We start from the raw sequence: 27654 nt of genomic DNA, 5'->3' as shown, positions 1-27654 counted from the left end.
GCCCTCACCTGTCTGCTCGTGAGACTGATCCGCCACTGCGGACCATACCCAGGGGACTCAGGAGACTGTGACATCTCCAGGGGAAAGAGACGTGTGTGTGTGTGTGTGTGTGTGTGTGTGTGTGTGTGTGTGTGTGACATGTGTTCACACACAGGAGCTAGCCTCCTAAGATCACTTTAGCTTTTTTGCAATCTTGGGCATGTTAGTTGACTTTATTGGGGTTTAGCTCCCTCATCTGGAGAGGTGGCTTTAATTCATTTCATAGGTTTTTTTTTTTTTTTTTTTTTTTTTTTTAAAGATTTATTATGTATACAGTGTTCTGTTTGCATGTATGCCTGCAGGCCAGAAGAGGGTGCCAGATCTCCTTACGGATGGTTGTGAGCCACCATGTGGGTGCTGGGAATTGAACTCAGGACTCTGGAAGAACAGCCAGTGTTCTTAACATCTGAGCCATCTCTCCAGCCCTCATTTCATAGGCTTTTAATTGTTATTATATATTTATGTTCCGGATAGTTTTATGTTATTTGGGAGGAGAAAACCTCAATTGGGAAATTCCCCCACCAGATTGGCCTATGAGCCAGACGTTTGATTGATGGTTGATGGGGGAGGGCCCAGCTCACTGTGGGTAGTGCCACCCTAGGGATAGTGATCCTGGGTTCTATAAGAAAGCAGGCTGAGGGCTGGAGAGATGGCTCAGAGGTTAAGAGCACTTGCTGCTCTTCCAGAGGTCCTGAGTTCAATTCCCAGCACCCACACAGTGGCTCACAGCCATCTATAATGAAATCTGATGCCCTCTTCTGGCCTGCAGGCATACATGTGCAGGCAGAAATACTGTATACATAATAAATAAATCTTTAAAAAAAAAAAAGAGAAGAAAAAAGAAAGAAAGCAGGTTGAACAAGCCGGGGGAGCAAGCCAGTAAGCAGCACCCCTCCATGGCTTCTGCTCCAGTTCCTGCCTCCAGGATCCTGCCTTGGCTTCTCCCAGTGATGACCTCATGAGCTGAAATTTACGTGTGGAGGTCAGAGGATAACTTTTGAGAGTCAATTCTCTCTTTCCATCACATGGATCTTAGAGATTGAGCTCAGGCCTTCAGACTTGTGAGAGCAAATGCCTTTTCCTACTGACCCATCCCTTTAGTCACTTTTTTTTTTTTTTTTTTGCCTTTTATTAATAGACTTTACTGAGATATATACAAAAAGCTCTTGAACAAGTTTAGGTGATAATTACCCGCCCTCAGTCAGAATACGAAATCTCTCTGGGGGTGTTACAGATTGAATCCCCTGACTGGTCCAAATCCTTATATTGGAGTCCTAACTCCCAGGACCTTGGAAGGTGAACTTATTTGGAAACAGGGCTGTTGCAGGGATAGTAAGTGGTAACGGCGTGAGCTACACTGTCACACCACACAGCCATAGCATATGGGAGCTGGGTTGAGCCCATATTGTTGCAGTGGGGGACAATCTTGATGGAACACAACAACGTCTTGAGGAAACAGGAGTCCCGGCCAGGAGGGAAGGACAGTTCCAGTTGCCTTATGATCTGCTCAGTGCGATATAAGTGAGGTTTTACAAGCAGGAAATGTGGACATGGAGACTCACAGCAGGGGAAGGTCTGTGAAGATGAACGTGGATGCTGGGTTCATGCATTTGAAACCAAGGAACGCCACTGATGCCAGCCAAGAGCCAGAAGCTAGAGCCAGGCATGGCACAGACGCACCATGAAAACCCAGCCCTCCCAGTGATGGAGGTTACCTCCACAGACTTGTTCATACCGACTGACATCCCCTCTCAACAGAATCTCAGTTCTACGAGGAAGGCATTCTGTCAGTTTGCTGCCTGCCCTATCCCCAAAGTCCAGAGCATCGGGGTGCTCAGTGAATATCTGCTGACTGAATAAGGGGAGGGCCTATGGCTGTGATGGTTAACCTGGGGAGTTCTAGAGGGCCGGAAGGCTGGGGGGCGGGGCTGGGGGCAGGGTAGTCACTACTGACCCGGCTGATAGGATCAGAGCTGTGGTCCTGGGCTCCAGAGGGGGAGGAGGAGTTGGAGGAGTGTGAATGAGAGATTACAGACTGGGATGACCGTGGGGGAGACAGCAGAGGCAGAAGAGAGAGAGCTGAGAGCCGGCTTCAAGGGGCGGTGACGGCTAGACATGGGGGTATTGCGTAGTGACCAAGGGTGTGCGTGGACTTTGTAGTCAAACTGTTTCTGGGCTTGCGCTGTGGACTCTGTCCCTCACTAGCTCTGTGACATTTGGGAAAGTTACTTATTAAATCCCACCCCTGTGGGGGCTACTGAGATGATGTGAATATACTTGGCTTAAATCTTCCTGTCAGAGTCAAGTGGCTGCAGCTGTCTGGGTTAGGCCATCACCCCCCCCCCATTGGAAATGACTTAAAGACCTACAGAGATGGTGATTTGAGGTCTGGGGTGGTGTTGCAAGAAGCTGTGGAAATGAGGGAGGGAGAGGGAGGTGGTGGAGGGGAAGTCTGAGATGAAAGGCAGCCTGAACAGGTCAGTCCCTGCTGTAGGTAGAGGAGGCCTGGGAGGGCCTCGAGCCCTGAATCAAGAAACCTCATGGCTAGGGGATGTAGCTCAGTTTGGAAAAGTCCTTCGTAGTATTCGAGAGGCCCCAAGTTCCACCCCCAGCACCTCAGAGAGAAGGTGTGGTGGTACACACGTATAATTCTAGCACTTGGGAAGTGGAAGCAGGAAGATTGGGCGTTCAAACCCACCCTTCTCTACACAGTGAGTTAAGGCCAGCCTGGGCTATGGACACACACACACACACACACACACACACACACACACACACACCATACAACCATGGCTTCAGGGTTTGCCAGTGTTGAGGTGTGTGGTTCAGCGGTCTCCAGGTCCTGAGTTCTCGTCTGGGGCATTGAAAACCATGCTTTTCCCAAGGGGTGTATGGTTGCTTTCAGCCATGGAAGGGATGTCACATCCTGCCTCATCTCTCACAGCCTCAGAGACACTCAAGCAGGTCTCAGAAGTCAAGGCCACCGGCTGTGCTGCGGTCTCCAGAAAGAGGAACAGACTGAGGTAGTGAAACCTGAAAGAGCCAAGTCCTCACCCTCCCCAGAAAGCACCAGGCAGAGGGGTGGAGAGGGAAGGGAGGGTCGAGGGAGGGGGAGGAGGGGGGGGGAAGATGAATAAGAAAAGGGGTGGGTAGAAGTCACCACCCCGGGGTGCTGGGGACTCACATAAGCTTGTTGCAAACCGGGGGCTGGAAGGAGGCCCGATTCTCTTCTACCCAAGACTTCACTCTCACGCGGTGGCGCTCCATGGTCGGCAGGCAGGACTCTCCGGCCCACCGCGAGTCGCCAGGCAATCGGGCAAGTTGGAGAGGTCAGTCTGCCCAGCCTCCTGTGGGCCACCTCATTAATTAACCTCCCCGGGAGGTCAAAGAGCAGAGCAACCCCCTGCCATCCCGAGGTGTGGCTCTTGGGTCTGAGCCCTTATGCCCTGAACATCCCTGCCTCTGCTCACTGAAGAGGGCGGGCCCTCCAGAGCCCCAGACCAGACCTACCTCCTAGGACCTGGCCAGCGTCCTCCGGGCACCCAGTTGCCCCGGTCCAAAGAGGGATTCTGGTGCATGCTCGCCCCGTGTAAGATGCAGGATGCCGGACTCCCCGTTTTCCTAGGGACCCCCGCCCCTAAAGAAATACTGTGATAGGGAGAATAAAGATTTGAAAATCCGAGGCTTTGAACACAAGGTGCGCTGAGGGCGACAGGGAGCGCACGGAGACCATCACTGGAGGCAATTCACGCGGGCATCGGTCTCCTCCGGAGCGCTGAGGTCAAGGCCCGTGTCTTGCAGAGTGTGGTTGGGTAGACACTGGGCTCTATGTGGGTGGCGGCTGCAGGTGCACCCTGCTTTGCAGCCGAGGCCGGGGGCCCGGCTGAAGCAGCCTCAGCACGGAGTAGTAGTGGGTAGGAATGAGGTGCCCCATGCTGTTCTGAGCTCTCTGTCGCCTCCACTGGGAATCGAACCAGAGCCTTCAGTTTGCTAGGCAAGCTCTGCCACTGCGCTTCCCTATCCCTCCAGCTCCCTTGCATGTTCTGTTTGGGTTTTGTTATTGAAACGAGGAATCACTTTGTAATCCAGGATGTTGGCCCACTATGTGCTATGTGCTCAGGCTAGCCTCAAACTGTCCTCCCGCCTCAGTGCTGGGATTACGGACGGGCGCCACCATAAACCCACAATCTGCTCACCCTTGCACGTCTTAAACCACACATGCATGAAGAATTTTGCAGGTGAAGATGGCCCTGGGTGTTCTAGTCTGTCAGACTAGAGGCTCTTCAGCTCAGGCTGTCCTAGGGCGGACCTAGATCTAAGTGTGAGAATAAGGACGGGGTGAAAGTGGGGTTTGTGGGGGGTGGGGTGGGGCATGACCATCTGCCTTTCCCTTTTCCCTCCGGGACTCAGAATTCTTGGAAAGATTGGAAGGGAGTGAACGATAGGAAGAGGGAGGGAGGGAGAAGAAACTGTCTCAGGCCTCCGACACCAGAAAGCAGACTACAGAATACAACAGCGGTTCTTAACCTGTGGGTCACGCCTTTGGGGGGTCCGAGGACCCTTTCACAGAGGGTCACATATCAGATATCCTGCAGATCAGATATTTACATTAACGATTCATAACAGTAGCAGGATCGCAGTTAGGAAGCAGCAACAAAAGTAATCGTATGGTTGGGGGTGGGTGGGGGTGTCAGCACAACATGAGGAAAGGTATCTGGGTGTTAGGAAGGTTGAGAGCCACTGGACTGGAGGAATCTCCAGTCTTGCCCACCTGCCCCTGTCTGCAGCCGGAACACAGGCAACTTCTCTACTTCCCAGACTTAAAAGTTCCCCCGGGGCTAAGTCAAAACCCAGACAGATACTCAGCCAGCGTCTCACCCACCTGGCAGGGACTTTCCTGTTTCCTCTCGACCACCCTTCCCCCTTTCGCAGCCTTTATCTTTTCAGTTGTTTATTTAGCACGTTTTAGCTAAGTGTTTCCTTCTAGAGTATTCTTTGGTACCTAAATAACTCCAACTACCTTCTTTATGTTTCCTGTCTTCAAGTAAACAGAGGGGGTGTAAACAAAGAGAGGGCGGGGACCTATGGTGTGTTAGGTTCGCTTTGAGTATTGTTAAAGGAGGGAGAGGTGGGTAGGTGGGTGGGTGAATTCACACCAGCGGCAGGGGGAGGGGGAGGGAGCTCCTGTGAAGCCAGCAGATGTTCTGTTACATACTACAAAGGACAGAATGGTAGCTACCCTGGATTTTAATTGATGCAATCAAATAATGTGAATGAGAGCTGGGTGGTGGTGGTGGTGGTGGTTGATTGACTAGGACCTTCTGGATATTGATCCGTGATCGGTTCTAGTTTCTGGATTTTACCTGCTTGTATTAGTTACTTTGCTTACTGTGGGAACACAAGGGGTCTATTTTGGCTCCAAGTTTGTCCCTTGTGGTGGGGACAGCACAGTGGCGAGAGCTGGAGGCAGCCAGTTATGCTGTGTTAACAGTCAGGAAGCGTAGAAAAACCAATGCTGGTACTCATGCCCCCCCCCCTTTTTGAGACAAGGTTTCTCCATGTAGTTTGGTGCCTGTCCTGGATGTCACTCTGTAGACCAGGCTGGCCTTGAACTCACAGGCCTAGCTCTGCCTCCCGAGTGCTGGGATTAAAGGCGTGTGTCACCACCGCCCAGCTCCTCTTCCCCTTTTTATTCAATCTGAAACCCCAGCTCACAGACTAGTGCCATCCACATTTTAGTGTGAGCCTTCCCAGCCCAATTAACGAGAAACTCCCTCACAGACGTGCTGGGAAGCTTGTTTCCATGGTGATTGTAAATCCCATCAAGTTAATAATCAAGATCAAACATCAGGCTGCTCTCAAGTTGCCACTTCTTCCCTCTATACAGGAGTTCACCTGTGGCATGGAATCAAAAGAAAACAGCATCTACTTTGGGCTCTTAGCCTATCAAGGCATTCCTGCTCGCTGGGTGGGGTCTTGCTCCATCCCCTGGATTGCGTGGTGAGCCAGGTCACACAGAGCTTTAGATACCCCGTAGGTTTGGCTGAACATGGCTGTTGATAGCCAGCTGATCAATAGACTGAGCCAGTGTGTCAGCCGCTTAGACCCCCTTGGTCTTTCTGTCTCCCTTCATTCTCCATACCCCCTTCCATATACTCATCAAATACTTAAGAACAAATAGCTTCCTATGGATAAAAGGAATACCTCATGAACTATGCTGGTGAATAGAGGGGAAAAGCAAGCCAAACTCAGAGTCTTCTATTGTACTCTTATAACACAGTTCAGTTCTGTAATCCTAAATGTGTGGGGTGTTTCTCCCAACCTGCACACAAGCAGGAGCGCCTGCTGGACACCAAATCCATTCTTATCCGCAAGGAGACAGCATCAGACCCTACAGGCTGAGGGCTCAGCCCCATAAGACTGTCCCCAACTTCAGGCCAGCGGCAAAGAAGGTAGCCGACTACAAATTGGGATTTCTGAGGCTGATTCCAGAGATTTGTAACTGCCTAGGCGTCATCTGGCACACTGCTGCCCCCCTGTGCAGAAGTCTGGGCTAGCATCCTCGAGGATGAGAGGCTGATGAGAGGAAGTGGCCAAGGGCCAGCTGTGTTAGCTCTGCTTAGATGACCCCAGGGGAGGCGGCTGATCTGCCTTGCAGAATGCAGTTCATCTCACTGACCCGGTGCATCAGGAGCCAGCGTAGTGGTTACGACTGCATGTCATTAAATTGGGGTGGCTTCGGTTAACTGAGACTACCAGTGTGGGAATTTTGATGGCCATTCAGTGTCATTTTGTTTTAGGTATACTCTAACAGGACCCGAGACCTTAGCACAAGTGACACCATGTTGGAGGCACCATTCTGATCTTAGAACCCAGCATGTAGGTCCCAAAATGGGAACAAAGACCCAGTCCATCAAAGACCTAGTCCACAGTTCTGGGATCTGGGAAAGTCCCTCGAGGTACGAACCTTGCTTTTTGGCTTCTGTAGTTCTGTTTCTCACTAACTGTTCTTGCTAACTGAAGTGTTAACCTGGATGTAGTATGTGTCGTGCAGAAAAGGCAAAGCACGCTGGCGGTTGTGGCGCACGCCTTTAATCCCAGCACTCGGGAGGCAGAGGCAGGTGGATCTCTGTGAGTTTGAGGCCAGCCTGGTCTACAAGTGAGCTCAGAAAGCGCAAAGCTACACAGAGAAACCCTGTCTCGAAAAAAACAAAAAAAAAAAAAAAAAAAAAAAAAAAAAGCACAGTAGGGGTTGGGCCGCATGATTTGGGCAGGTCCCCCATGCAGTCACTGGCTGGCAATGAGGACTTTGCATTTTAAGAGAGTCTGTGCGTTTTCAGGGGGAATCACCTTGCATCGATGACTCTCATGAATGACACATAGCAAATCTGGTCTGACAAGCTTGATCTTTAGGAGCTGGGTCCATGCCTTCCATGTTTAATTATTGATATCATTGTGTTGCCAAAAGGAAGAATTCTTTAGGCCTGCTATAGCAAACAGAGTTTATTTGGACAAGGAAAACAAAAGAAACAATTCCTAAATGAAGCAGCTCCAAGAACAGAGAAGGTTCTGAGAATGGCAACCAGCATTTAAATCTAAGGTGTTTGCAAAGCAAGGGAACTTAAACACACACACACAAATTAATAGACAGCTGCTTAATACATTCCAGGACCTCCCAAAGCCAATGAATCCCAGGTCCTGCCTTCAAACTCTACCTACACTGGCTTGGTGTATTGGGCCAAATATTGGACTCCACTCCAAGTTCATGGCCTTCTGCAGATATTATTGGCAGGACTCACGCCAGCATCTTGTTTTGGGTTTTCCAACGATTATACTGTGATGGTTTTCCATTGATGCTATGACACAAAATTAGTGGTTTAAAATACTGCCAGAAAGCCAGGCCTGGTGGCAACGGCCTAGCTACTAGAGGCTGAGGCGGGATAGAAAATTCAAGGCTGTTTGGGCTACTGAGGAAGTCCAAGGCTGACCCGGGCAACTTAGGAGATTATGTCTCAAAAATAAAAGAATGTTAAAAGGAAGGCAAGATGGCTCAGTGGGCAAAGAAACCTGCCACCAAGCCTGATGACCTGAGTTCAATCCCTGGGACCCACATTGATGGAAGGCGAGAACTGAGTCCTGACAATTGTCCTTTGGCCTCCAAATACGTTCTGTAATGCAAAGATCAATAAATAAACAAATTAGATAAATGCATTTGATTTTTTTTTATTTAAAGGGGCAGAGGATAAAGCTCAGTGGTAGAACACTCAGCTAGTATGCATGACGCCCTAGATTCAGTCTCCAGCCCTGAAAAAAAAAAAAAGAAAGAAACGATGCCCTACCACATAGGTCAATTTACGATCTTTAGTTCTGGAGCCCAGGAGTCTGAACGGGGCTCGCAGGTGAAAGTCTAGGGATGGTTGGGGCTGCACGGACTCTGTGTCTTTTCCACATTCTGGAAGCTGCCTGCATTCCTTGGCTTGACCAATCCTGCTGTTATGGATGTGGGACTCTCAGTTCTCAAGCAAGAGAACAATTTAAGCAAAATTTTATTATTTTTTATGAATATTTATGAAGTGGGTGGTGTGGTCATGGGGTAAGGTGACCCTTCCCCTCTCAAACCATAGTAGACAGGAGCTCCCTTTCAGGAAGATTTCTCTCACGTTCCTCTAGAAAAACCCACGAAGGGAGAGTCAAGGGCCACAGTGCAAACGATGTTCTAATGAAGGCAGGGTCTTGTGGATGTAGACCCTTCACTGTCGCACACGTGTGAAAAATGCCCTGGTGCATTGCTTTCCCGTTCTAACAGAAACAACCCAAGTGCAGCCTCGAGGACTTTTCACAGAGAGGCCTTGCAGTTGAGAGTCAGAGGCACAGTTCCCAAGGTCCAGCTGCAGTTGTCCTTGGAAACCTCACATCTAACTCCCTGCCCAACACTCTCATCCTCTGTTGAGGCACACCTCCATCCTGTGTTTCTGTTACCATTGCGACTCCTCTGACTCTTCATCCTCCTCCTCTCCATCACGAGAGTCCCAGTGAGTCTCTAAGACCCACTCAGATGAACCACGGCCATCTCCCCATCCTGTGTCTTCACCTACAAAATCCCCTTGAAGGCATAAGATAATGTACTTGTGGATTCTAGGGGTTGGGATGCGGAGATCTGGGGTAGAGGAAGATGGAAGGTGTAGCAGTGAGCCGTGGTTGTCAACTTGACAGAATCTAGAGTCACTTAGAATGCAAGCTTTCAGGGACACCTGCGAGGAATTATCTAGACCAGTTCTTAACCTGTGTGTCATTTTTTAAAAAATTTATTTAACTTTATTTTATGTGCATTGGTGTGAAGGTGTTAGATCCCCTGGAACTGGACTTAGAGACAGTTGTGAGCTGCCATGTGGGTGCTGGGAATTGAACTCAGGACCTCTGGAAGAGCAGCCAGTGCTCTTAACTGCTGAGCCATCTCTCCAGCCCCACCTGTGTATCATTTAGTCCCCTTTCGCAGGGGTCGCATATCAGATATTTACATTATGATTCATAACAGTAGCAAAATTGCAGTTACAAAGTAGCAACAAAAGTAATTTTATGGTTGGGAGTCACCACCACATGAGCAACTGTATTAAAGGGTCACAGCATTGGGAAGGTTGAGAACCACTGCTCTAGATTAAGTTTAGCCTCTGAGAACATGTGCTGGTTAGGTTTTTCCTTTTGTCAACTTGGCATAAAGTACAGTCATCTGGGAAGAGGGACTGATGAATTGCCTCCATCAGACTGGCTTGGAGGCAATGTCTGTGGGCATCTTATTGCTTAATGATTGACAGAGGAGGGCCCAGCCCACTGTGGGCGGTGTCACCTCTAGGCAGGTGGTCCTGGGTTGTGTAAGAAACTAAACTGAGCCAGCCATGGAGAGCAAGCCAGTCAGCAGATTGCTCTATGGCTTCTCTAACAGTTTCTGGTTCTCGAACCGTGCCTTGAGTTCCTGTCCTAACATTCCTCCGAGATGGACTATAATCAGGACGTGTAAGCCCAGTAAACCCTTTCCTTCCCGAGTTGCTTCTGGTCATGATCTTTATCTCAACACTAGAAATCAAACCGAGACTGAATGTCTGTTGGGGATTACCTTGACTAGGGAAGACACACCCACTGTGGGTTGCCGTTTCCCTGGGCCACCCTGGAGTGCACGACAAGGAGGAAGTGTACTGAGCACAAGCACCCATTGCTTTCTGCTTCTTGATGCTGAGTACATTATGCCTCAAGCTCCCGCTGCTGTGACTTAGCCACCACAATGAACCAAGAACTGTGAGCCCCAAATCCCTTCCCCCTGTCAGCTGTCTTTGTCGGAGTGTTTTATCACAACAGGGAGAGTAATTAAGAGAGAGGGCAGTGGTCTGTGTAGCACACATCCTTTCTTTCTTCTCTTCTCTTTCCTAATCTATCAAGATGCTCATAGTTGCTAGTAATGGAGAGTAATGGAGACTCCAATTAAACACTGGCTTGAGGGCTGTTGAGTTGTTCCAGTGAGTTTGGGAACTTGCTAAAAACTCTGATGACCTGAATTGGATCCCTGGGATCCACAGGGTAGGAGATAACCAAGTTTACCCCTCCCCCACACTACATAAAAATGTCATTTAAAAAATTAAAAATGTGGGGCTAGAGAGATGGCTCAGCCATTAAGAGCACTTGCTACTCTTGCAGAGGGTCCAGGTTTGGTTCCCAGTATCCACATGGTGGCTCACAGCTGTCTGTACCTCCAGTTCCGGGCGATCTGATGCCCTCTTCTGGCCTTTAATGGCACCAGACATACACATGGTGCACATACACGCTTGCAGGCGAACACTTATACACACAACAAATAAATCTTAAAAATACAAAGAACAAACAAACAAAACAAGCAAAGGAAAGCACTTCAACTATCAGGAAGGTTAAAGGCTCGTGTGACATGGTACCCAAAGGGTGTTGCTTGAAGGCGTAACGGAGGAGAGGAGACCACCCTGAATGCGGCTTGTGTCCAGTATTCTGTGACAGCAATGACAAAAGTGACTGACACACTTCCTACTCCTGGTGGCTGAGGAGGGTTGATTACCCACAGCGTTGCCTCTGGACCATGCCCATCCCTGGCACTGCAGGCATCTCATCTGCTGGGGAGGCTGCAGAGTGGCTTCTATCATGTTAGCAGCATCCTTCCGATGTCCTGCTGGACGCAGGTCATTCCCTCCGAGCCTCTAGGAGATCAAACTGCCACCAAAGTGAGAGCCAGGTGTGTGTGCTGGCCCTGAGAGGCTCGCACGCCTGTACTTGGACCCGCCACTGGGACAAAAACGGTAGTTAATCAGGAGATGTTGTTTGGATCTGGTGTTTCCAGGTTCTCAGCCTTTCATTCAAGGAACTGAAATGAAGACAGAAAAAAAAAATAGCAAAGTAGAAAGGGGGGCTTTGTTCAAAAGCAAAGCAATAGTACAGACCGGAAACACCCTGTCAAGAGTGATGGTGGGTCACGTGAGTGAGAGTCCTCCAGGGTTCGGGGCCTCCCTTTGTGGGATTATGAGTGTGTGCCTTTAAAAAAAATCATTTATTTATTTAATGTGTGTTTTGCCTTCATGCATGTATGTGTTCTACCTGCCTGGTGTCTTCATCAGATCCCCTGGGACTAGAGTTACAGATGTTTGTAAGCCATGTGGATGCCGGGAACTGAACCTAGGTCCTCTGAACAGCAAGTGCACTTAACTACTGAACCATCTCTCCAGAACCCAGGGGACCCCAAGATCCTATCATTCCTCCCTCTTCATGACATGGTTCCACATGATTTGGATGAGAGTGGATGTGTGTGGAGTCTCGGGAGGTTAGGGCACTGTGGGCAGTGCCAACCTTGGCATTTCTTGTAGCCTAGGTGTCATGGGTTGCCCAAAGTCATTAAGTCACATACACAATTAAAAAAAAAAAAAAAGCCCATCAACCTGAGTTCAATTCCCAGAGTCCACAGTAGAAGGAGAGAGAGGCCCTTGCCAGCTCTCTTCTGACCTCTGCATGTGACTTGGCATGTGTACACTGCTGGATGGCAGAGAAGTTGGCTACAGGGTTGCGGCTAAAGCTTCTGGCACGTGGGCAACCATGTGTTGTCCAGTCCCAAGTGAGAAGCCACCCACTGGCAGTTGAGCTGTAGGAGCCAGAAGAAAAGCATCAGGAAGAAGTAGAAATGCCCCGCAGTGGCCTCTGCACCTTTACTGACAAGGCCAGACAGTGGCGCCAGATGACAGAGGACCATTGTTGTCTGGTGCTCAGCTCCAGCCCTGCAGGGCAGAGGAGGGACCAGGAATGCTAACTTGCCTCCGGCATTCATCCTCTGTGTCCTCACAGTTCAAAACACAGAAGAAGAGTTTTCCTGGATCTGCTTCATGTACTCATGCAGTGTAATAGGAAAAAGAGCCGTGATTAGAATGGCCAGTGATTAGGGTGGCCGTGTGGTCAGACTGTCGGTGACGGTCACAATTCATGCTTGCTGGTCTTTCACTCTCAGAATGGTCCCCTTCTGGAGAATGTTAATGTGGTCACACTAGCTGGGTGTATCAGCTTCTGTCAACCCCCTCTCCCACTGATAGGAGCCAGGAACTTTGTAACTACCCAAAACAACAACGACAAAATACAAGAAATCTTTGTGACGTCAAGAATGAACTCCCAGTGTTCTGCAGAAAGAAGCATCCTGTGCTTCTCAGCACCCTGCATAGTTTTTCTCCTCGTCGCTTCTGTTGCTTTGTGTGGAGAAGAAGCGACATTGCTGAAAAGCTAAGGAGAAAGCAGTATGCGCCAAAAGGGATGAATTGTTTAAAACTGTGCACCTCGGGGGCTGGAGAGGTGGCTCAGCGGTTAAGAGCACTGGCTGCTCTTCCAGAGGTCCTGAGTTCAATTCCCAGCAACCACATGGTGGCTCACAACCATCTGCAATGAGATATGTTGCCCTCTTCTGGCCTGCAGGCATACATGGGGGACGACCACTGAATACATAATAAATAAATCTTTAAAAATAAATAAATAAATAAATAAAACTGTGCACCTCTCTGAAAGAACTACTTTAATAAGTAAAGATAAAGGTCCTAAGTGACATGATGGTGCAGTGCCACGGTACTACCTTGAAAAGGTTGTATTTTCCTTTTAATGACGTATGAAATAGTAGAACATTTATAATACAGCAGATCTTAGATCTATTTGTTCCCAAGTATGGGCGTGTCTACAGGAAGCATCAGATGGAATCTGTTGGGTCAGTGCCTGTGTGTATTTAAAACTTGGGTAGAAAAGCTTAAGAGATGGCTCAGTGGTTATGAGCACTGGCTGTTCTACCAGAGAACCCGGGTTTGATTCCCAGCACCTACGTGGTAGCTCACGAACATCTGTAACTCCAGCTCCAGAGAATCTGATGCCTTCTTCTGGCCTCTGAAGGCCACACACGTGTTATACAGACATACATGCAGGCAAAATACCCATTCAAATAAAATAATTTAATAACAAAACAAAACAAAATCAGAACTGTCCAGTCCATTTTCCCACACTCCCAACAACACCGGGTGTTACCAATCTCTCAATTTTATATATATATATATATATATATATATATATATATATACATATACATATATATATATATTATTTTACAATATCATTCAGTTCTACATATCAGCCATGGGTTCCCCTATTCTCCCCCTGCCACCCCCTCCCTTACCCCAGCCTACCCTCCATTCCCACCTCCTCCAGGACAAGTCCTCCCCGAGGACTGCGATCAACCTGGTAGACTCAGTCCAGGAGGTCCAGTCCCTCCTCCCAGACTGAGCCAAGCGTCCCTGCATAAGCTCAGTTTCAAACAGCCAACTCATGCAATGAGCACAGGACTTGGTCCACTGCCTAGTTGCCTCCAAACTGATCAGCCATCAACTGTCTCACCTATTCAGAGGGCCTGATCCAGCTGGGGGCCCCTCAGCCTTTGGTTCATAGTTCATGTGTTTCCATTCATTTGGCTATTTTTTTTCAATAATTGAGTAAAACTGAAATTTATTATATGCCACAGTCATCCTAGGGACCTCCATGCTATATATATAGCTTCTATGGTTCTATGGGTTGTGGTCTGATTGTTCTTTATTTTATATCTAGAATCCACTATGAGTGAGTACATACCATTTTTTTTTTAATCATCCAATCAGCTCTCACCATTTCTTTATTTTGGCTTAATATACAGAAAAGGACCCTGTCTTAGTCAGAGTTTCTATTGCTGCGAAGAGACACCATGACCATAGCAACACTTACAAAGGAAAACATTTAATTGGGGCTGGCTTGCAGTTCAGAGGTTTAGTCCATTATTGCCATGGTGGGAAGCATGGTGGCACATGGGCAGACATGCAGCTGGAAAGATAGCTGAGAGTTCTATATCTGGATCAACAGGCAGCAGGGAGAGAGAGAGAGAGAGAGAGAGAGAGAGAGAGAGAGAGAGAGAGAGGAGAGAGAGAGAGAGAGAGAGAGAGAGAGAGAAACTTTTTAATTGCTCCTATCCTCCCAGCATTCTTTCGAAGTCGTCTCCAGCTCTCATAATGCCAGGCACACAGAAGATGATCAGTAAATATTTGCTGAATAAATGAAAGAACGAATGAAAAAGAGAACGGAATCAAATCAGATCATGAATGGGAAAGAGACGTAAAAGGCTGACACAGTCTCCAAGAGATTGTTAAAACAATTATCATCTCCACCACTCGTTCTCCTCTCCTCTTAGCCCCCTCCTGCATCCGGAGATGGAACGCCTCCTCCCAACTTGGCTAATTTCATGCCGGGAAGACGGGGCTCTCTCAGGTGCCCGAATCCCTGGCACCTGCACCTGTCCAGGTACCCTGGTCAGTTCATCAACTAGGGCAGGGAGGATGAAGGGATAGGGGCCCAGCAGGCCGCCACGGGGAGGGTCGTGGGAGGAGCTCCGAGAGAACAGGGCTGGGTGGGGTGGGGGAGGATGACCACGGCGAACCCCAGTGGGGCGGGGCGGGCCCGAGCATCCCAGCGGGGCTGCAGCGGAGCGCGCCGGGCCAGCTCTCTACAGAAGGCGGCGGCTGGCTGGCCGGGATGATCACATCCCGCTGCAGGGGGCCAGTTTCGGCCACCGCTCTGTCCTCTGCACCGGGGACGCAAGCCAGCTGCCAGGCCTCCCCAGCAAAGCCCCCTGCTCAGGGACAGAGGTCGTGCGGCCCTTGGGAACGCTGCCCCCCTTCCCCCCGCCCCGCAGACCCGCAGCTTGGCTGGCGCTGCCCGCCTTGGCAGGCCCGCGTCGGGATGGGGTAGGACCAGCGCCACTTCGGCGACGGGCCGCCCTTGGGCACCGAACAGGCCCTGAGGCCTGACGGACCACGAGGGTGGGGCTGGGGTGGGCACCAGGGTTATGCGGAGGCGGGAAATGGGCTGTGGGCAGCCTGGGAGAGCTGCTGCATCCCGCTTGCGTTCTGGGCAGCTCCTGACGCCCTCAACTCGTGCCTCCTCCGGGCCCCTCGGCGAACTCGGTGGAAACCATGGCTTCTTTGATGCCCCTTTCCCCATATCTGAGTCCACGGTCCTCCTGCTGGTCAGCTGTGACCTGGGCTTTGTGCGAGCAGATGAGTGAAGAGGACGCTCGCAGTGGGGGTCCGTCAGAGCTAGTGTGGAGGTGAAACCTCTTAACCTGTTAACACCCTGGCACCCCCCAAGACCGACCTCCCTCTCCTGTGAATGTGACGCCACTCACCTCAGAGCCAACTCAGCCACTGTGTCCTGGGACGTCCCAGAAGGCAACACTCTCATTGGCTACATCATTTCCCAGCAAGTATGAATCGCCCTGTTTCCCCAACCCGTGCCCTTGGATCTCTGAACATCCCTCCAGTCACCTCCACACTACTCCTTGGGATGTTACGAGGTCCCAAGTTAAGCATGATGGTCAGGGACTGGGGCTAGGTTGCTCTCCTTTCTCTTCATCTCCTTGCAGGGACAGAACAGCCCTGGGCAGCGTGTGATCAGGGAGGTGAACACCACCACCAGGGCCTGTGCTCTTCCAGGCCTGGCTGAATATCGTGACTACAGGGTGCAGGTCAGGAGCATCGGTCAGTGATTGGTGTGATTTTGTTTGTTTGTTGAGACAGGGTTTCATGTAACTAAGAGTGACCTCAAACTCCTTATGTAGCTGGGGATGGCCTTGAACTCTTCCTGATTCTGCTTCTGCCCCGGAAGTGCTAGGGTTACAGGCGTGTGCCACTCTGCCTGGCACACTGTGAAGTATAAGATGGCTTCACTTATCTTTCAGATGTGCTAGGGAAAAAAAATGGATGAAATAAATGTGGCAAAGAATGGGTGAGTAGAGCAAAATGTTCCAAATTAAAAACGAAGACCAGGGTCTGTGAGATGACTCAGTGGTTAAGAGCACGGACTGCTCTCCCAGAGGACCTGAGTTCAATTCCCAGCACTCACATAGCAACTGTTTGTAACTCCAAGATCTGACACCCTCACACAGACATACATGCAGGCAAAACACTAATGCACATAAAATAAAAACAAATTATTTTTTAAAACGTGAAAACCGTTACACTAGCAAAAATATTCCTACAACCAAAGATCAACAAGTCTGTGCTGGTTTATGTCAACTTGACACACACTAGAGTCACCCAGGAAGATGAGACCTCAAATGAGGAACTGCCTCCATCAGACTGGCCCATGGGCATGTCTATATGGCATTTTCCTGGTTGATGACTGATGGGGGAGGGCCCAGCCCACTCTGGTGAGTGGTGCCACCTCTGGGCAAGTGGTTGTGGGTTGTATGGGAAAGCAGGCTGAGGGCTGGTGGGGTTGCCCAGTGGGTAGAGGTGCCCGCTGACAACCTAAGTTCAATCCCCTGGATCCACAAGATAGAAGAAGAGAGGCAACTCCCTCCCTCTGTCTCTGTCTCTGTCTCTGTCTCTCACACGCACACATACACATACACACACTCACAATACTCATACACACATACACACACACACACACACAAATAGTGAAATATAGTAGAAAATTTAAGAAGAAGGAAAACTGAGCAAGCCATGGAGGATAAGCCAGGACGCAGTTTTCCCCCATGGTCCCGCCTCGGCTCCTGCTTCCTGTTTGAGCTCCTGCCCCGACTCCCCGAAATGATAGACTGTCAAGTGTAACTTGGAAGAGTCTTAATCTTCCCAAGTTGCTTCTGGTCAGTGTTTTATCATAGCAGCCAAAAGCAAAGTATGATAAAGTCCCAATGGAAACCTTTTCTTCAGACAATTCCATATGGAGAGAAGAAGCCAGCCCAAGGAAAGATTGAAAACCACAAGGGAAAAAAACTAATAGATCTGAATACAGACAAACTGTAAATAAAATGTCACTACATTAGAAGCAGAAATAGCTGGGCATACTGGTGCACACCTTTAATCCCAGGACTCAGGAGGCAGAGGCAGGCAGATCTCTGTGAGTTCAAGGCCAGCCTGGATTACAGAGTGAGTTCCTGGACAGCTAGGGCTACACAAAGAAACCCTGTCTCGAAAAAACAAAAAAAACCAAAAAAGAAAGGAGAAAGAAAACAGAAATAAGGGGCTGGAGAGATGGCGAAACTGAACACACGTGCCTTAGGAGACTGCTATAAGAGCTGAGATAATATATATGAAATATTCATTATGGTATAAAGGGTTATATTTATATTAAGCATTGTGACTGTAAGTGTCATAGAGGGCCAAGACGATATAAAGTTAATCAGAGAAGGCGTCTTCAAAACCAGGCAATGTCGGAAGAGAACATGAGCATGGGAAACTTGCCCAAGAAGTAGGGATAAGACACAGGAACGCCATTTAGAACAAAAGACAAAGGGAGTGGATTTCCCACTAAGGAGAGACAGTTATGTAAGAGCTCTGGGTTCAGTGAGGCTGTGTGCTGGCTCTGTCTCGTCAAATCTGGAAGCTTCCAGAAGGAATAGTTTCAATAATAATGATAGTGTACCGTGCAAAAGAAATGCTTTCGGGTGGTGGTAATGACCTCAGCATCAACAGTTAACCTGTCCCAGAGAACAAATGAGCCTGTGGTGATTGGTGGCCCGCCTCGCCCTTTCCCTACATTCCTAAAAGAATTGAACCCTGTTGCCTTGGCAACTCTGATACGAGACCTGATCATTTGAGAATTTGCCCAGCTTGGGGAGGAAAGAAGACAAACAGATATTTAGGCTCCTTCCCATCTAGCTTTGGGGTTTATTTTGGACTCCCCTCTGCAGGCATTACCTTCTCACCCCACCTACCTGGATGTAGCTCCCTTCATAATCAAAGACGCGGCCACGTGATGCCGATGATGGAGGGAAAGAGCCTCTTTAGAGGGGCCTGAGGAGGAAGAGATAAACGGGTGGTGTGCTCCAGAAGGCCTGGTTGGACCACTCCCAGATCTTCTCCCCATTGCTGGACACTCACTGGCCAGGACTGTCCCACAGTGCTGTGCGCCAGGGCCCGGATGTTCACGGTCTTCTCTCTCACCTGCTCCACCAACGCCTGGACCTCTGTGAGGTTATCTGCATGGGACAGGAGGCACCTGAGTTAAAAGGCCGGGCTAGGAAGCTGTTCTTCCTGCCACCCTGGGGACCTGCCGGGACGCTCACTCTGTCCCTCTGTGTTGGGTAGTTTTGTGTCAACCTGACCCAAGCCAGAATCATGTGGGAAAAGGGAACTTCTGTTGAGAAAATGTCCCCACCAGATTGCCCTGTGGGAAAGCCTGTGGCCCATTTTCTTGATTGGTTATTGATGGGCCCAGCTCCCTATGGACGGTGCTAGCCCTGGGCTGGTGGTCCTGAGTGCCATAAGAAGGCAGACTGGGCAAGTTATGAGGAGCAAGACAGAAAGTAGCGTTCGTCCATGGCTTCTGCTCTGGTTCCTGTCTCCAGGTTCCCGCCCTGAAGGCCCTCAGTGATAGACTTATAAACTGTAAGGTTAAAAACAAACAAACAAACAAAAAAAACAAAAAAAAAACAAAACAAAAACAACAAAAAAAAACACCCTTCCTTACCCAAGTTGCTTTTGGTCATGGTGTTTTATCACAACCATAGAATCCCTGAGACATCCTCCTCTGACGAGGCACCCTGAGACTCAAAACGGCAGCTCCTCTAAACCACCGTGGCTTCCAACCCCCTATTCCCATCTTGTCTCCCATACAGGGTAAAAATGAAGACCACAGTGTCAATTTCCATGAGGGATGGCAAGATGGAAGTCAGGAAGTCATCCTGGGAGAAGGTGAACTGGGGACCCTGGGAGAGAAGAAGATAGGCGAGTTCCTCCCAGCAGGACACTCAAGAGCACAGACTTGACTGAGGGGACCTTAGGGGACATCTAATGCAGCCCTTCTGACTTCACTTGGAAAAAAAAGTCAGTGTTCAAAATGGTAGCATTTTACCAAGGTGAACTAAAGCCAAGTGTTGGAGGGTCAATCCAGAGTCTTCCGTACTCACTGCTTTGAGGCTCCGTGACCTCTGACCTACATTGACTGCTTATCCCCTCATCCTCCCTCACCCCCAGGCTCCACTCCTACACTGCCCTCTGAACACCAATGAGTCCCAAAACTTCCCAAGGCCTGTCCTCTTCCAACCTGGTTGGTGAGCTCTGCCTTCTGGTTAAACATGCCATTGTGATCACCAGTGAGAAAGCCACGGACGTCTTGGAAATCTGGGACACTTAAGATCAGAGAGAAAAGAATGGCGGGCTTTGGGAGATAGGACTAAGGCTCTGCTGTAGGGGCTGTCATGGGGTCGGAAAGTGGGACGCAGGGTGAGTGGTAATCTGCGGGGGGGGGAGCTATAGTCCAAGCACTGAGGTGGGAGCCGAGAGGTCAAGGGCGAGGTGGAATTTGGTTCTTCAAATGGAAAAAGCATTTGATTGACATGCCTCTTTATGGAGGGCACTGGAGAACCTCGGGGTCTGCAGAAAAACGCTTTGATAGCCGACCAATTGGCTGGGATACTTGGAAAGAGCATCAGGACTAGGACTTACCAGCACCAAAGGTGTGGATGCACTCCACTCCATCCATGATGGCAATGATGCCGAGGGTCCACCAGCCAACTAGATACAATCGGCCTTTCTTCTGCAGGCTGAGAGTGAGTCAGAGGCCAGGACACACATGATCACCATGAACAACCCAAGAGGAAACACCCAAGGCCTTCCAGCACATGGACCCATCACTCTTGTTAACCCATCCCGAAGACTATGCTCTGCCCTCAAGATGTCCTCTACGGACACACAGCCACACACCCAGTGCTGACTTGTTTCATCAGGGTGGCAGTTTTGGAATTCTGACTGTAGGTCACCTGATGAGAGCCCACTCAGATGTCCTCAGGATTTCCAGAAGGCATCTGGAGGAAAATTCACTAGCTCCCAAAGAGGGCCTGGTGTCCCCCCAAAACACCACTAGGCACAAGGCGACCCTCTGGGTAGGACATCTGCCACTTGAGCGGCATGTACACACAACTCCAAAACAACCTGATGTTTATGCAATTTGAGCAGCACTGACAGATTTCCCACTGCTGGACAGGAGCGATGGATAGGAAGGAAGGCTGGAAGGAAACTGGTCATGTTGGACTGGAATTTAAGGTATCGTGTCTTATGATCACATAATCCTGTGTGTGCACAATAGTAGTAGTAGTTTGAGATGTCCCTCATCTTCTCAGGCATTTGAATACTTGGTTTCTATGGTGATTCCATAGGCTTAGGAGGTTATGGCCTTATTAGAAGAAGGATGTCACTGGGGTGGGCTTCAAGGTTTCAAAAGTCATGCGTCATTTCCAGGGGCTCTGTTTGCTGCTTGGGGTTTGAGATGTGAGCTCCCAGCTGATCCTGATGCCACGCCTCCCTGATCCACCATGCCATGACAGTGATGGACTCTTAGCCCTCTGGAACGGTAAGCCCAAAAGAAACGACTTCTTCTCTAAGTTACCTTAGTCATGGTGTTATATTACTGCAACAGAAAACAAACTGATAATCTCAACCTCCTCCCCACCCCCTCCACCCCCGCTCCCCATGTGTATAATTAAATATGGGCTTTATGTGGGCCTATGAACACCTACATATATACAGCATAGCTCTGCACTGGCAGGACCCAGAAGCAATGAAAGCCAAGTAGGAATGAATTCACTTAGCACCCGTATCTTCTACCATATAGTCTAAATATATTCTCTTGACAGGAACCAGCATATCTTATAAAAATGGTTAATTTCAGGAGTGGGGCAGGGAAAATACAAGCTAATCTTTCAGTATCCTAGGGTGTTTTTATTATTATTATTATTTTTAAAAAGTATGGGTTGGAGAGATGGCTCAGAAGTTAAGAGCTCTGGCTGCTTTTCCAGAGGAATGGGGTTCAGTTCCCAGCACCTGTGATTTACAACCATTTGTAACTCAAATCCTAGGGGATCTGATGTCTTCTGGCCTCTGCAGATACCAGGCATGCATGTGATGCGTGTATATACATGTAGACAAACACTCACACACATAAATAAGTTTTTGTTTCGTTGTTTTGTGTTTTTCAATACAGGGTTTCTCTGTGTAGCCCTGGCTGTCCTGGAACTCACTCTGTAGACCAGGCTGGCCTCGAACTCAGAGATCCACCTGACTCTGCCTCCAGAGCACTGGGGTTAAAGGCATGTACCACCACACCCAGTAATAAATATGTTTTCTAAAAGTAAAGAAGTGCTTAGGAACATCAAAAGACTCAGGAGTCTACTTGACATACCTCTGATACTCCAATCTGGGTCGATTGGAGCAGAAAGCTAAATACTACTAGTGATGAATTAGAACCTATAGTGTAAACTAAGTATCTAATAGAGTGAGTCTCTATGCAGAGCTAAAGACTCCACATTTGCCGAGTCAACCAACTGCAACTCATGAAGACTGCGTATGGGGCTGGCGGGACGGATGAGGAAAGGCACTTTCCTGATGACCTAAGTTTAATCCATGGGATTCACGTGATGTAAGGGAAGAACAGACCCTTCTTCAAGTTGTCCTCTGACACCCATATGCACCCCTCCCCATAAATACAATAGAATTTTAAAAAAATATATAAAGACTGTGTGTGTGTGTGTGTGTGTGTGTGTGTGTGTGTTAATGTAATTTTCAGATACTATTCTTGTCCTAACTAATACAGTATAACAATTACTTTGTCTGTCTTTCCAGCACAGAGTCTCATGATGTAGCCAAGGCTGGTCTTTAACATGCATGCTCTCCAGCTTGGTCTCCCCAGTGCTCTGTCCACCACCACACATGGTTCAGTAACACTTGTAAAACATTTACTTTGTATCAGCTAGTTAATCTAGAAACGATTTAAAGTAGACAGGAAGTGTGCACAGATTCTAGGCAAATACCATACCATTTGGTATAAGGTGTTTGAGCATCCATAAGATGTTTGATCGTCCATAGAATGCCATCCTTTGTGAGGTTTTGTACAACTAATTCCTCATGAATTATGAAGGAAGACTTTGCTGATAGTAATATATTTTTCCCACAGTACAGTTTCAATGAATGACTACAAAAGCTATGAAATAAGTGAAAGTCGGTCATTAAGTAGCACCACAGTTACACTTACCACAGGAAAGGTTCATCAATGAATGCTGACCAAAGCGGGTAGAGTATAAGACAGAGACCTTTGTGCAGGCTTGGCCTCTACTCCAACTATGCACTAATTAAGGGACCAGTGTAATTTTATCACTGAGTTACCCAGAAGACACACGCTTGCCAACTGATCAGTTAGCACCACAGAAACTTTTTGCTGATTACATCAGTACCATGTACCTTCTGACTCCGTGCATCAAGAAGGTCAACACTGTCTGGTAGTATTCCTATAAAAACCATATAGCCTTCAACCTAAGCTTGAGAGAATGCCACACAAATCCATACAGGGAAACATCTATAAAATATCGAGTGGCCGCGACACGTGACCTTACCTTCTGGTCATCGGGTACCAGGTCCTGGAGCACCTTCCTCTTTGGCCATTCCTTGGTCAGCTCAGCAGAGGCCAGCTCCTGCAGATGGCACACAGCCATCTTGGCAGAACGCTGCTGAACTCGGCCTCCGTCCTTTGCTTCCAGACTCATCTCCTTCAAATAGTCTGTCTGTCCTGATTCTGGGGAAAAGACCTGCAAGAGTGAGCCAGTGAAAACAAAGTGGCTTCAGTTACAGCCAGTGATTACACACGATGCCCTTCTTAGCAGGATAAAGTCTATGACACTAGTACACAGGGGTAAAGACAGGCAGAGCCTCGGAGTTCACTGGCCAGCCAGTCTAGCTAACAGGGCAAGTCCCAGAGTCATTGGGAGACTCTACCTTTAAAAATAAGGTGGAGCAAAACTGAGAAAAGACACTCAATGCAGACCTCTGACTTCAACATGCATGCTCACACATGTGCATGCACACCTACACATGTATGTGTACACACACACAAACACATCCACACACATATTCCCCCACCGCACAAAGAGTAAGGCAGGAGGAGATAGCTCAGTCCATTAAGGTTGATCCCCAAAGCCCACATTGAGAAGACAGGTGTGGTGGTGCACACCACTGGAGGAGCCGAGGCAGGAGGACCTCTGGGGCTGGCTGGCTGTCTGGCAAGCCTAGCAGCCTGGCAGACCTAGGCCAATGTCTCAATAAAACAGGGGACAGCTACTGAGGGGTGACACCTGAGGTTGTCCTCTGGCCTTCACATCTGCACACCCACATGCACCTGCACACAAACAAATATCTACATGCACACACACACACACACACACACACACACACACACACACACACGAGCACACAGACAAGTGAAAATGTAACATAAAAACGGAGTCAAGAAAACGAAAATGAAGAACAGACACATTCCAACAAAAAAATCTAAAACTCTAAATAGGAGGGAATGTTTTAGTTTAAAAAATATAGTAATAGGGGTTGGAAAGTGTGGGAGCCCACATTCAGGTTCCTCGTGGCTTTACCCAGCAGATCTGCATAGAGGATGATTAGGACCACCGGCCTGAGTGCAGGTGTCTGAGATGGTCTGCACTTGGCTGTGCTGGGGGAGGAGGTCTTTTGTTCCACCCCTTGGCGTCTCTATAAAAACCCTGGGGCAGAGACAGTCGGGCCCCGTTGGAATAGGTTCCAGGCCCTCTCAAGGCTATCTTTTATTTTCTATCTGTTTATCTCTGCAAGATTCTCCACAATAAATCCTTCTATCTAATATTTCCTGCTGCTCACACTCAAGAAAACTCTGGGGAACTGTGGAGCTGGTGGGTAAACACCCCACAGGAAAGATGGCTCAGAAGTTAGGAGCACTTGTTGCTCTTGCAGAGGACCTGGATTCGATTCCCAGCACCCACAAGGTGGCTCACAACCATCCTTAACTCCAGTTCCAGAGGATGTGACACCCTCTTCTGACTTCCATGGGCACTAGGCACTCATGTGGTGCATATATACACATGCAGGGAAAATATTCATGCATATAAAATAAATCTAGGAAAAATTAATACAATAACTAGGGTTTGGGGAGATGGTCGACGGATAAAGTTCTTGTCATGCAAGCATGAGGGTTGGAGTTTGTACCCCCAGCACCCACAGAAAAGCTGGGTAGGCACAGCAGCCACTGGGAACCCCAGCACTTAGGAGGTAGAGACAAGGGCAAACTGGCTATCTAGACTATCCAGAACTGCTGAGCTCATTCAGCAAGAGAACCCACCTCAATAAATAAATATGTGATCAAGGAAGACAGTCAAGGTCGACTGCAGACCTTCACACAAGCACACCTACATGCATGTGCACCTGCAAATACATGTGTGCCTACACACAGGCAAACACACATATGTTGTGGTGGTTTGAATGAGAATGGCCCCATATGCTCTGATGTTTGAATGCTTGGTCTCCAGTTGATGGAACTGTTTGGGAAGGTTAGGAGGTGTGGCCTTGTTGGAGGAGGTGTGTCACTGGGGTGGACTTTGGAATTTCAAAGGATTCTTGCTGTTCCCAGTTCTCTCTCTCTCTCTCTCTCTCTCTCTCTCTCTCTCTCTCTCTCTCTCTCTCCCTCTCTCTCCTGCTACTTGTAAATCAAGATCTGAGCTCTTAGCTGCTCTGCCATGATGAACTCTGACCCTCTGGAACCATGAGCCCAATTAAACACTTGCTTGTAAGTTGCCTTGGTAACTAAGACATAAGTGCATCATACTCTCTCACTCTCACTCTCACACCCCTCCACGGAAGAGACAACAAAAGCCTTCAAAGAGTAAACAGGTCACAAATGAGGAAGCAGGATCCACAGAAGATACAAGGAGGAGTGCCAGGCACAGCACACATCCTCAATGTCTTGAGAAGAATCAATACTCACAGGCCCATGCTCTGACCTCATGTGATGCACAAGCCCAGCCTTTGACCTGTATGGTTTTCCACAGTGGTGACATTTCAGGGTCAACTTCTCCAGCTCGGCTGCCTCTTTGCCACATTTTCTAACATAGTACAGATATCCCATGATGCTGGTGAAGGTACTGGAGCAACTCTGAGCACAGGGAAGAAGCCTATGTTAGATTCATACATGTTTCACATGATCCCTCAATTTCTCAGAAATCATCACGCACCACAAACCACAAAAAGACAGTGAGACTGCAAGATGCTCACCTGCAATTCCCATTGGCACAACCCTCCTTCTCCTAGGCAACCCTGTCTATGAGCCATATTGTCAATCGGTTCAGTGATCATTGAGAAAGTGTAATCACACACCTACTCTGTGTCAGAGCTTCCTTCTTGGATCACGACCCAGTCCCACCCCAGTATCATCTAGCCAGTTCATCACAGTATGAGCCATGAGAATCATCTTCATCACGCTAAAGGAAGAACAGTAAAGAAGCTCCTTTGTGGGGCTGCTGAGATGGCTGTAATCCCAGCACTGGGAAGGCTGAGGGCAGAGGAATGCAAAAGTTCAAGTTCAGTCTGGGCTACACAGTCAGTTCTGATCAGCCTAAGCCACAGGGAGAAACCCTGTCTCAAACAAAAGCCAAGTGTGTGGTGGCACAGGTATGTAATCCCAGCACTTAGGAGGCAGATGCAGGATGATTGCAAGTTATAGGCCAGCCTAGGCTTCACACTGAGTTTCCAAATACTGAGACCCTACCTCAAAACTGTATTTTTTCTTATTACATTGACTGTGTTGCCATGCTCACCCATCTCGTTCTGTTTCCCATGCCTGTATGCCCAACCTACTACACAGCCGCCACAGAGCGGAAATTTAAGAAATGTTATCTAAATGAAGGAATTCATCAGGGAGGTCCAAGGTGAACAGGAATCCTTTCTTTTGTATTAGCCATGGAAAAACTTAGCACATTGACTACACAAAATAATAAATCAGTGCCACAATTAAGTAGCTTGAAAATATAAAGGTTCCTTACAGTTGTTTTTATTTTCCTTCCCAAGTTTGTCAAATTAATTATGAGCACATATCTGATGTGGAGGAGGGGGGTTGCAGGACTACCACTTAGTGAATCACATGTTCCATTTTTATTGCAAGCCAGGTTTTCCTTCCCCGCACTAGGATTATACCTGCACTGTCCAATCCAGGAGCCACTAGCTACAGATGGCTACTGAAATTTAAGTCAATTAAAATTAAATAAAATTTATAATTCAGTTTTTCAGTTGCACTAGCCACATCTCAAATGCCCAAAAGCCATACCTGGCTGGTGGCTGTGATGTTCCAAAGTGCAGACACAAAACACCTTTCTCAGCACCGTCTACACAATTTCAAAAATGTCCCCAGAAAACCTCACTGACTTCTTAGCTCCCACGATCCTGGTGCTTCTCTGTGGCTTAAAGGCTGTGGGTCCCGGGGTCTAGCAAATCACAAGCACACGAGTGAGTGCCAGGGACCTCTGAACCTCATCCACAAAGAGATGACTTCCCCTTGTGCCTAGACAGGAAGCTCTCGCGGGCAACTACTTCAAATGGAAGGAAGGTGGGTGACACTTCTAGGAAACGTGTGCCATGCTATATTTCCACAGTGTGAAGGCGGCTGACAATACCGGGACTTTCATTTTTGCCCATTCTCAAAACCCTATCCTAGAGGAAGGATCGAAAACGGAGACGGAAAAAAAATTGTGAGACCAAAATGCCTCCATCTTAGAAATAAGGCCCAAGCTTTCTCCATTTTAGGTACAGGCCTTGAGTTACTGGAACCAGTCGACCCAGATTCCAGGAATTAGAAAGTGCAAAGTACAGAGTCACAAGGTATTCATTCGGTGATGACTGTTTAACCACGAATGTTCCAACTCTGCTTTCCAGAGTAACAGTTTGACCACAGAAATGTCCCCACCTGAGGGCAGTCAATGAGAAATGATGATGGGCAACCACCTAGAAGTGAGCCAATCAGAATTGTACCTGTACTAGCACCTCTAACTGATGTAACCTTGTGGTTTTTACCTTTAAAAACTGAGCTTGCCGAGGGGCGGGCACCTCCTCCAGCCTCCACTGTGTTGATGGCTTGACAGGGTCCCTGCCTAGACTTGTATTGCTCCCCAATAAAGCCTTGCCTTTGCATTCTGGTAAGCTCGTCTTCGGTGGTCTCTCTGGGGGTTGTGATCTGGGCACAAAAATAAAAGGAACGGGAGGA

At 48.5% G+C, this 27654-nt stretch overlaps 2 protein-coding genes across 4 annotated transcripts in view; one reads left to right on the top strand and one right to left on the bottom strand.

Moving 5' to 3' along the window:
- The window catches only part of Haao (3-hydroxyanthranilate 3,4-dioxygenase), a 14655-nt gene extending 11160 nt beyond the window's left edge, over window positions 1–3495 (bottom strand). Inside the window, exon 1 of the mRNA XM_028893531.2 lies at window positions 3224–3495. Coding sequence (XP_028749364.1) covers window positions 3224–3306 — 83 coding nt within the window. The 5' untranslated portion in view covers window positions 3307–3495. The remainder of the gene's footprint in view (window positions 1–3223) is intronic.
- Window positions 3287–27654, top strand: LOC119086439 (fibronectin type III domain-containing protein 4-like). Of its 3 annotated transcripts, none has more exons than XM_037197981.1 (7): window positions 3287–3368; window positions 14780–14889; window positions 15736–15850; window positions 16010–16111; window positions 19211–19286; window positions 20832–20943; window positions 27047–27654. In XM_037197981.1, exons 2-6 carry the CDS (start codon window positions 14831–14833, stop codon window positions 20897–20899), a joined length of 420 nt encoding a protein of 139 aa, XP_037053876.1. In that variant the 5' UTR covers window positions 3287–3368; window positions 14780–14830; the 3' UTR covers window positions 20900–20943; window positions 27047–27654. The 3 variants fall into 3 exon arrangements, 2 of the variants coding, with proteins under 2 accessions (XP_037053876.1, XP_037053875.1); XM_037197980.1 differs by lacking the exon at window positions 27047–27654 and adding an exon at window positions 21881–23782; XR_005089731.1 differs by lacking the exons at window positions 3287–3368; window positions 14780–14889; window positions 15736–15850; ... (1 more) ...; window positions 19211–19286; window positions 27047–27654 and adding exons at window positions 19849–20636; window positions 21881–23782.

Source organism: Peromyscus leucopus, chromosome 22 (assembly GCF_004664715.2).
Source record: "Peromyscus leucopus breed LL Stock chromosome 22, UCI_PerLeu_2.1, whole genome shotgun sequence".
Classification (NCBI taxonomy): Eukaryota; Metazoa; Chordata; class Mammalia; order Rodentia; family Cricetidae; genus Peromyscus; species Peromyscus leucopus.
Note: the sequence above shows the minus strand (reverse complement) of the source record. Positions and strands in the feature narration are given on the sequence as shown.

Bases quoted from the DNA above. Each gene is read 5' to 3' on its own strand.
- LOC119086439 (XM_037197981.1), top strand. From the start codon at position 14,831: ATGCCGGGAAGACGGGGCTCTCTCAGGTGCCCGAATCCCTGGCACCTG. The intron at 15,851-16,009 runs GTATGAATCGCC...ATCTCCTTGCAG, and splicing joins GCTACATCATTTCCCAGCAA to GGACAGAACAGCCCTGGGCA. The intron at 16,112-19,210 runs GTCAGGAGCATC...TCTCCCATACAG, and splicing joins ATCGTGACTACAGGGTGCAG to GGTAAAAATGAAGACCACAG.